The sequence below is a fragment of the Brachionichthys hirsutus genome, chromosome 20 (genome assembly GCF_040956055.1).
Source record: "Brachionichthys hirsutus isolate HB-005 chromosome 20, CSIRO-AGI_Bhir_v1, whole genome shotgun sequence".
Classification (NCBI taxonomy): domain Eukaryota; kingdom Metazoa; phylum Chordata; class Actinopteri; order Lophiiformes; family Brachionichthyidae; genus Brachionichthys; species Brachionichthys hirsutus.
The window spans coordinates 2,534,232-2,544,959 of record NC_090916.1 but is presented as its reverse complement, the minus strand read 5'-3'; the positions used below and the strand labels follow the sequence as shown (position 1 = coordinate 2,544,959).

At 42.4% G+C, this 10,728-nt stretch overlaps 1 protein-coding gene across 1 annotated transcript; it reads left to right on the top strand.

The window, feature by feature from the left end:
* Positions 1–387: 387 nt before the first annotated feature.
* mtmr9 (myotubularin related protein 9) lies at positions 388–9,240 on the top strand. The gene is made up of 10 exons (XM_068753737.1): positions 388–569; positions 1,040–1,148; positions 1,232–1,357; positions 1,451–1,624; positions 1,733–1,950; positions 2,952–3,113; positions 3,226–3,367; positions 3,645–3,865; positions 4,105–4,256; positions 7,501–9,240. The coding sequence occupies exons 1-10, from the start codon at positions 388–390 to the stop codon at positions 7,662–7,664; spliced, it is 1,650 nt and encodes a 549-aa protein (XP_068609838.1). The 3' UTR covers positions 7,665–9,240.
* Positions 9,241–10,728: the final 1,488 nt, after the last annotated feature.

Below are 10,728 nucleotides of genomic sequence, written 5' to 3'. Positions count from 1 at the left end.
AAATATTATCAAGGTAACCTCACACTGAATGCTTTTAGAGCGAACAGCTTTGTGTGCTCTATGTTTTCAGTTCCGATGCTAACATTTTAACGTATCAATAATAATGTATTCGGTCCGTTGTGATGATGTAAAAAAAACATGCTAATGTTAACCGATTCATTTCCCGAAACAAGCGTTAGCTAATGTTAGCTGAAGGATTTTTGTAGCATGTATTAGTTTGGTGTCAGTTAACATAGATAGAAGCAACCACGTCATTGCTGCGTGAGACAAAGTAGCAGTCTTAGCTTAGGAGTGGTGACGTTAACTCATCGGTAGTCTGGTAGCCCATTCCCTGATGCTTTCTCTCCCCTGTATCTGAGCTGTCTGCTCCGTTGCTCAGGTCAGATCATGGAGTTTGCGGAGCTGATCAAGACTCCTCGGGTGGACGGGGTTACTTTACGTCGGTCTTTCTTGCCCACTGTGGAAGGGACGTTGTGTTTGACTGGTCATCACCTGATTCTCTCCTCCAGACAGGAAAACACAGAGGAACTGTGGCTGCTTCACTCAAACATCGACTATATAGAGAAGAAGTGAGTAGCTGCTCATATTTATTGCCGGGAGGGGATTTTAAACTTTTTCTTTTAATCGTTTTTCAGACACATTCAATTTCAGAATGTACCTGCATTGACCACAGAAAAACAAATATTTAAAAAATCACGAAAGATCAGCAGGACGTGTGTTAAACGGTTGTGGCAGGAAATAGGAAGACAGTTGTTTACCAGTCGTGTGGTAGAAAGGTTCTTGTAAACAACAGAGAGAGAGAGAATGTTATTAATTTAAAGTAAAGTGAAGTCTGGTACGATGACAACCTCATAAGTCCACCTTGTTTTTAACCTGCAATGAGGCAAATTAGAAGTTTGTCTATTTATTGTGGACTTTTCTGCTCTCTTTGTGGGAATAGTCACCTCAGCACCACCCATCCAGCTCTGAGCCCTATGCTTTGGTCAAATATTCTGACCCTTGTCCTGCCTGATTTAAATACATTATTCTCCTCTGTCAGATTTGTCGGGTCTCTGGGAAGCATTATAGTCAAATGCAAAGACCTGAGAGTGATCCAGCTTGACATCCCTGGCATGGAGGAGTGTTTCAATATTGCCAGTTCTATTGAGGTAAAACAGAGAAAATCAGAAAACGCCAGCATGCGTAACATTCATTAAAAATATAACTCCACATGTTCCTAATTTACCCGTAGGCTCTGTCCACACTTGATTCCATCTCTCTGATGTACCCTTTTTTCTACCGGCCCATGTTTGAAGTCATAGAAGACGGCTGGAAGTCCTTTCTTCTACAGGATGCCTTTAAAGATTTAGAGTCCATGGTATGAACGCGATTGGAGAAGAAACATTTGGTGCTTAACATTCTCCCAGCCTTCAGTTCTAAATGTTTAATAGGTTTGAATCCCTTTCCTCAGACAGACGAGTGGAGACTTAGTGAAGTCAACAAGGACTTTGGTGTGTGTCCATCATACCCCTGTCTGGTGGCTGTGCCCAACGAGATTGATGACGATGCCTTGAGGAAAGTGGCTACCTTCCGCCACGGCGGCCGTTTTCCAGTACTTAGCTACTACCATAAAAAGAACGGCATGGTGAGCGCAGCAATGTTTCTTCTTCTTCTCTTTGTGTACTAGCTGCTTGTGGCGTGATATGACACGGTTTGCGGCTGGGTATTTGCATGGAATATTTATTTGAATCAGGTCATGATGCGGGCGGGACAGCCTCTCACCAGCACCAATGGGAGACGGTGCAAGGAAGACGAGAAGCTGATCAACGCCACGCTGCGGCCGGGCAAACGTGGCTACATCATCGACACACGCACCATCGGTGTTGCTCAGCAGGCTAAGGCCAAAGGTGGAGGGTTTGAGTCTGAGGCTAACTACCCCCAGTGGAGGAGGATCCACAAGGCGCTGGAAAGGTGAGCAATCTCTACTAAGAGATAGATAGCCAGTCTTTTTCCTGAGTTCTAGAAGTATTTTATATCCAATTTCTATTTCTGATGCTAAATAATAATAATAACAATGTTTGGCATACAGGAAACAAAAGTACCTCTGAGCAAGTTTTTCTTTTATAGTTCTTGACGGAACATTACATTCAGGCTTGCTGGTTAATTGGGGTGGGCAGCATGGTGGCTCAGTGGGTAGGGGTGTTTTCTAATAGCAAGAGGGTTCCGGGTTCGATTCCATTTTGTGCAGAGTTTGTATGTTCTCCCTGTGTCTGCGTTGGTTTTCTCCAGGTTCTCCGGCTTCCTCCCGCCTCCAAAAAACATGCAATCTAATGATCTGAAGGTTGTTTTTGTCTTTTCTGTGGCTGCGATGAGCTGGCGCCTTATCTGGGGTGCAGCCCGCCTTTTGCCTGTAGCCAGCTGGGATGGGCTCCACAATTTAAAAACAAAATGTACAAGACACATATCTTTGAGAAGTATAGACAGGAGGAGGGAGAATGTAAAATACACAGAAATTAATCGGGCCTGTTCATTTGTTCCTTTAGTGTGTTTTGTTCAATTTTTATTTTTTTTAAATGGCTTGATTTGAGTATTTTTATGTTGCCTGTTTAGTTTATTTATTGGAATTCAGCATTTGTTGATACGTCTTGGCTTCTTCCTATTCCTTTTCGAATGAGTCAGATGTGTATTATATTGAAGCTGTATTTTTATTTTATTTTATTTTATGGGTGTTGTATATGTGTATATATATTAAAACAATTGTGGGGTTTTTTGTTGCATTTGATGGTTGGTTGGTTGGTTGGTGTTAAAACTAGCCGCAACAATATTCCTTGTGGTCACTAATCATTTAGTTATTTCAAACCGTTTACATGGTAAAAAAAAACCCGCTGTTATTGGAGGAAGGAAGGAAACATAACGGTGTCATATTTAATACAACATGCATGAGCGATTCACACATTTCTGGCTCTTTCCAGGTCAAACGTGCTCCAGGAGAGCCTGATCAAACTGGTGGAGGCGTGTAACGACCAGTCTCACAGTATGGACCGCTGGCTGAGCAAGCTGGAGGCTTCCAGCTGGCAGATGTACGTCAAGGAGATCCTCACCACAGCCTGCCTGGCAGCTCAGTGCATCGACAGGTCGGAGGGAAAAGTTTGATCTTTAGACCAAGTCTGAACAGTTAAAACACCAAGCAAAGAAAAAAAATGTCAGGTGAGGCTGTCACAACCTCTCATCGTGTGCTCATCTCAGGGAGGGGGCTTCAGTTCTGGTCCATGGAACAGAGGGCACAGACTCCACCCTGCAGGTGACCTCCTTAGCCCAGATCATCCTTGATCCATCCTGCAGGACCATCAGAGGCTTCCAGGGCTTGGTGGAGCGAGAGTGGCTGCAGGTGAGCTTAAAGCTTTGTGATTCAACCGATGTCTGAGGATTACAGCGAAGATGCCGTTTGGGGAGCTGGAAGATTAGCTTTATTTACACACCTTTTTAGCATTTAAACTTCAAATGCAACTGAAGCTTGAGAGTTGTGTACAGTTATGTGTTTTACTGTTTCTACACGGGTGTAATAATAACTAACCAGAGAGCTTTCAATGGCGATTGTGGATGGGTTATTGCCATTTCCCCTCATGGAGGCTCTCACCTCCTTTGACCCCCCCCCCCCGCCCCAGGCAGGGCACCCGTTCCAGCAGCGCTGCACCCAGTCAGCCTACTCCAACAACAAGCTTCGCCAGGAGGCTCCCGTGTTCCTGCTCTTCTTGGACTGTGTGTGGCAGATCCTTCGCCAGTTTCCGTGCTCCTTTGAATTCAGCGAGGGCTTCCTGGTGCTGCTCTTCGAGCACGCTTATGCCTCCCAGTTTGGCACCTTCTTGGGCAACAACACAGCTGAGAGGTGTGTCTGTTGTGGTTGCAGTTACAATACACGGCGTCACGTATAAGCTACTGACTCAAATACAACGTCTATTACGGCAGCATGCAGGCCAGCGGTGTTGCATTTGTGACATTAATTACGATACACAATGTTTTAGGGAGCCTTTCCTTCACATTATTGGGCTGATGGCCACTAAGCGGCTTTAAGCGCCGTTCTACTTGGTTAATCTGACACCCCCCCCCCCTCCTCCTCCTCCACAGAGCCAAACTGTCTCTGCCTGAAAAGACTGTGTCCCTTTGGTCATGGGTGAATCGCCCCCAAGAACTGGAGCGTCTGACCAACCCCCTCTATGAGGCCAACGGTCTCGTCATCTGGCCCTCGGTGGCTCCTCAGAGCTTGCTGCTGTGGGAAGGTAGGAAACGCCCAAGAGCAGCAGCAGGGACTGAGATTCTAACCCGTCGCTGGTTTCAAAGCTTTTCCGTAAATGATCTTCTCTCACCTCTGCAAACATATTGAATTTGTATTATAATGTAAGCAGCGCATTGAAACTAAACCAAACAGAAGCAATGTTGAGAATTATTGATCATAGTTCATACCGAATGATCGCAGATTATTTCTAGGTTGGAAGTGGCAATACCAGCAAAATTAAAAGGTCTGAATATGGTTAATTACCAACGAATAACGGATGTTACCAGAAGGGGGCGCCAAATATTGACTTACATGACATTGAAACATAACTATTCAGTAAATAATAAACAATTAGAATTATTTTAGATTGTAATAAGATTATTATTGCTTATATATTGTAATTACTAGTACATTATAATACATATACAACAACCTATAATAAAATATGGATTGTATGATTTTCTATTTGCACATTTCTTTCTGAGCTCTCTAAGTAGTGAACGTCCACCTTTAGACTATCCAACTCATGAGCCATGTTAAGTCTGAATAACATTCAATCTCCTCACGTGACCTCGTGTTGCACTATTTACCCCTCGCATCTTCAGCATTGCTCACATTGCTTCCCAGGCATTTAGTTGCAGTATTTGACACATGGGTTTAAGTATTTATAGGTACAGAAACGTCCTCGCTGACCTCTGGGCTTTGGATGGTTCACTACTACATCCCAGATTTCAAATACAGAATACTTCAGTCGCGTTTGGACAGGAGCAACAAATGGTGAATTTGAGGTCTTCTTCACGCCTGTTTGGGTTCAGCATGTAAACATGCATATGTAAATAGTCAGTGTGAAAGATCAGTCGATCACAAGCAAGAACAGGGCGACATTTAACACATGGCGATCAACGAAGGTTCATCCATGGGTTCGGGAACACCTCGTAAAACTGCTGTTGGTTAAACGGTTTAAAAATGATTTCATCCTGTTTACATCAGGAGAGTCAAACTGTTTCAGTGCAGTAATATAGATACAGTACACAAAACACTCGTGCTCTAACTACAGTCAGTGGCATATAAATATGTACTTTGTGTTCCACCAGCTAATCTGCTGAGATCATGTGTTTATAGATGACGGTGGTGGCATTTGTGAAAACAAATGACTGTGATGATAGTAAACACGTGGCTGTATGAACACACACACACACACACACACACACACACACGTGTATTTGTAACAGATTTTTGAATCCGGTTTTCAATGTTAAAATGTAATAGTTTTTCCTGACCTTATTCTGGATCAGATCCAGAAGTGATTTTACATGATAGTGCATATCGGACTCCTTTCTGACTGAGTGAATTGAATGCATGTTTTATGAGATCTAAGACCCATCTTCAGACTTTTTTCATTTTTCCATCCAACAGTTTTTCTGTAATCCTGCTAACAAACAGACAAAAAGGTGTCAAAAACATAAACTCCTTGACGGAGGTAATCAAATTACTCCGACTCAGACAAACACTCTCCTAGTCCATGGATTAAACTGCTGTATTCAGAAGGTCTGTTCACTGTTAACACGCATCCGGTACCCAAGTGAACACATGAAAACGCATCCAGGGCTGAGGCTTTAGGATTTAGGACTTCCACGGCTGCAGCTGCAGCTGGAAATCCGCGATCGCTTTATCCATCCCAATTACTACATGTTCAGGATTCAGTACTCAACAGCAGTATCGAGAATGCTGTCGTCATCAGCAAAGCAAAACGCCAGATAACGAGGCACCTTCATCGCCGTAGATCTGGCTTTCACCGCGCCGTTATTTCTGCTGACTGGATAGATTCTGCTCTCAGTGGCTCAGGTTAGCATACTGGGCGTCTTTGGGTGTTACGTTTCTGATATAAATTGCCCCCCCCCCCCTTGGACACTGCTTTTAGCTGCGATGAGACACTGTCTTGTTTCCATTCAATGCAAACATGTATTTGCATTGGGGGGGGGGGGTCAGGCGCTCCAGTCCCAGGGGCTCCTTTCATGCTCAGACAACACTTTCCTCTCATTCAGGGAATGAGCTGCACTGCTTCAGCCCACCTCTGCTATATTGCTATATAACATGCAGAGCAGACCTATAAAGGGTTAAGCTTAAGGTGCAACTTTTTTGGATTTCCTGAAGTTAATTGTGCAATACAGACACAAAGATGATCAAAATCCTGTTTCACTTTTGGTTTGGGGAAGGTTTTGGGAAACTGATTACTGAAATCGAAGTGAGAGGGAGGGGGGAGGAGCTAAGTGGCGTTCCGGTCATGTAGATGCGTAAATGAATTCCTGTGTCACCCTCTTGCTTCCAGTAACTCGGTGCCTACTCCCCATCATAGAGAAAGTGAAAGAACAACTGGATTTAGCATTCAGTGCACTGAATACCCATTGATGCTAATATATTCAGGCCCAGGAGCCCCTCTGTTTCTCAGCGCTGCTGGCCCAGTAGCTGAAATCTGTTCATGCAGAGTTGTTTCTTTTTAGTTCAGAATATCAGATTCCTGATTGCACCTTTTATATTTACGATTTAAATGTCTTGTATTTTCTCATGTTTGTTGCTGTGCACGCCAACAGAGATGGGTTGGTGCTGCGTATCAGTCAAGCCTTCGTGCACATGTGGTGAATCTCAGCGACCTTTAGATTCTGTGCTGACCTCCCACTCCAGCTGCCATGAACTGTACAATTGTGGCTCTGAAATAACTTTCTATCCTTGACCTTGACCTCTGATACCTTGGTGATCCTTTATCTGGACTTTCTGAGCACCGGGAAAAATAAAAATTACAATAAAAATACTATCAGCTTTGGGTTTGCTCTGTGCTTAGTATTGAGAAGCTGTGGCGGCGACTAAGATAAATGCTTTCGCTGCGTGAATATGCTTTACATGTTCTGTGAATAAGCTCATTCCTGAGTCTGGAATCAGTTTTCGCAGCTTTGTTTTCTTCAGCATTTCTTGTAAAAAGAGCTACAATATTTCTTTCACTTGTTCTCAGGGTTGATGATGGAAAACATAAAACTTAACCAGTTCCCTCATTGTGGAAAGTAACTAAGGTTACAACAAATCATATTAAACATAACCTGTAAAGCTTGATACATGATGCAGGAATTATTTAAATCTTCCTTTAAAGGAGTTGTTTCCTCTAAATTCAGTAATTCTGACAACAAATGAAACCGCTGAGAGAAATGGCGACTTGCTGATTTCTGACTCTGCTCTTTTCCCCTTTTCCATTACAGGAGTGTTCCTCCGCTGGACCCGCTCCTCCAAATTCTTGGATGAGGCCTACGATGAAATGGTACATATAATTGAATATAACAAGAAACTTCAGAACAAAGTCAACAGCCTGCGTCGGCAGCTGGCCCAGCTGGAAACGGAGGATTCTCTGCTGCAGACGCCGTGAAGACAGAGACTAAATACATAAATAGATCCGTGCCGACCAGTTCCAGGTTTCTGTTAGTTCGGCATTCATTTCAGAAGTTTTTAAAATCAATTCCAAACGATATTTTGAGGAAACTGAGGTGGATTTAACCTTAAAATCATAAACTATCTGATCTTTGATTATGTATTCTTGGATTGAAAGCGTGCACAAACACTTAATATATAATAGAAAAATGACATTGTTTTTTCAGTTAATTATTCAAACTATGCAGAAGTAAGCTTAAAGAATAAAGAATAAAACAAACAGCCAATTATTTCCCAGAGTGCTGCTATTAAAAACAAAACACTCCCCAGCCTCAATATACAGCTGAGAACTGCAATATATATATATATATAATGATAATTAATGAGTCATTCATTAATTATACATAATTATCTACCGGTAGTTATATCTAAATCTGTCAGAATCTATTTTGTCACCATAGAAAACTTGAATGGGACGTCTTTTGACAGTTCATAAACTGAGCTATTCACTATCGGACTGAATGAAAGGGAAAGAGTTGCAGACTCCATGGTTATGCTGGTATAAGTGCAGGCAGGCCTCTTCACACAGACGAGGCTCATTCAATGATTGCTCTGCTCAGCAGCTGATGTCAGGGTTTGTGTAGCCCCACCGGCTTTCATTTACATAAACTCACAACTAAATAATAAATGAAAGTGTGCATGAGCCGTTTTTATGTGTTGAAAGACAGCTGGACAGTTTTTGGAGGGGATAGATATTTATTTACGACAGATGCGCCAAACATCCTGCTGAGTATATGTCCTGGAGGTGCTGCAGGGTAACTATGGCAACAAATGGGGTGCTGTAAGGCAGCATGTGGCTTCTCTGCACTCTGAGATGATGTAATATACGTGGGTAGTATCAGCACCTACGACACTGAACGCTTTGAATAAGGAACGGACCAAGCAGCCTGATTATTGTGTTGTTTATGAGATCATTGTGCTGTGGGAGGCATCGGCAAAAACTTCCGTATTTCGCTAAACCTCATGGAATATTAATATTATATATCAGCTTGCATTACAAGGGTACTAGTTTAGTTGCCACAGTGACGATGCTGAAAATATGATATAATGTGAGCTCATTGCTTTTGGTAACTTGATAGTCAATGTTGCTTCATAATTGTTGTCTTAAAGTCCATTAGAAATGGGATTGCACACCTGAAACGCTGCTGACACTTCATTTGATACCAGGTAACAAAATAACATTTGAACAGTTTGAACATGGTGACAAGATTATGATGATGATGATGCGTGTGTGAAGTCATATGTTAAAAAGCTGCATTTAAAATATAAAATTAATTGGCTGCTTTTGGCTAAAGTTAAATTAAAACAGGGCCATCCAGTTTTGTTTATTTTCCATCAGCACACGCGACTCTCTGCATGTCTTCAAAATGATGGAATAATCACACTAAGCTATAAACGACACTGAACTGCTTCACGGTCCTATTATGTATCAGTGTTGATCAGGTATCTGTGCAATGATTGTACTGTTCAAAAGATTTAATGTGTTTTTGTTTTCCAGCTATTAAAAACACAAAGGAGGATTGTCTTGTCATTCATTGACTTTGTGTTGCGTGTCTAACTCTGAATCCCCAGTTAATGTTACATACACTAAAAAAAAACATTAGATTAATTTTGCATCCATTATTTGCTAATATCTGCTGCAACTTATGTCTTTAGTAAAGAAAACAAATACAAACGGATCCGATAATCCTGGTTCATATTAAAGGTGCTACTTGCAAAGATCAACCTCTTGGCTCTGCGGCCTTATAGCATCTTTTAACTGAGGTTCAGCCTTTGCCCTCCCAGTTTGTACTCCCAGCAGGCCGCTGGCTTTATGAAAACCCCCACAGTACCTCTTGATGATGCGTGAGTGTTTCTGCTACCATGGGGACGCGATCATGACTGTTACCGCCCAGTGAGAAACAAGGTCAAGGGGTACATTTGAGTGCAGAGAAGGGTAATATTTACCTTAGCCTGTCCTCAAATAAGCGTTATCCTTGTGAGGAAAATATCGTGTCGAGGAGAGGGAGGAATAAATAGCCTCCACGCTCCTGCTTCACGGAGGCATGTGACGGCAGCCGTCAGCCTTCTCTAATTGATACGGTGCCCTTGTCTGTGCCACTGCAATCACTTATCAATGAAAAGGTTTCTGTGCAGAAACAAAGCCAGCCTCTCTGTGTTGGTCGGTTAATCCAGTGAAAAGCTGATTGCAGGAGTGACTGTTTATTGCTTCAGGGAGACCTGCGTGTTCTGTTCTTGGCTCGCCATCGAACTAACGGCGACAGGAAACGCAACCCTGCGTTGTTGCGCAGTTCTTGGGTATCATTTTGTCTCACGTAGAAGACGTGGGTTATCAAATTCAGTATAGTCTATCTCTGAGGGGCAATTATAGATCTGTGAAGCACAGCAATGAAGAATAAGAATGAGTATTGATGGGTTATTGGGTGTTATGAGGCACAATGAACATAACTATAGGAGAGAATTGATAAGTTTTAAAAAAAGATAGATTAGTACAATTTACATCACAGCAGCAAATTCATTTTAAGTTCATCTGCAGAAATCCAAACAATTTTGTGGTTTTGTTTGTAAAAAAAAAAAAAAGCATGTCAGTTTACAGATTAATGTTGAGCAATCATTCCTGGACCTGTGATGACAGGCTGGGGGGGGGGGGGGGGGGGGGGGGGTGCCTTTACACCACTCATATTTCAGCTCCAATCATATTCCCACCCTGTGACACATCGGCTCTAGCCCAACTCTGCATGTAAACAGACCTCAAAGTCAAACAAAGGCATCCTACCTTTTGATAAGCACAAGGTCACGATCGCATTGAAGAGGCGGTGCAACAACAATACCACCAAGCGTTCAGCCACAATCTGAGGCCATCACAATTAAACATTTGTCTAAACAATCAGTTAGGTCTTGTTTGTTTTGCTATTTGCCGGGCAATTTTTGGTAATTTGATTTTCTAGCGTGTTTGTTATGACCTCCAATAACACTCTAAGGTTGAATTTCAAAGTATTTCA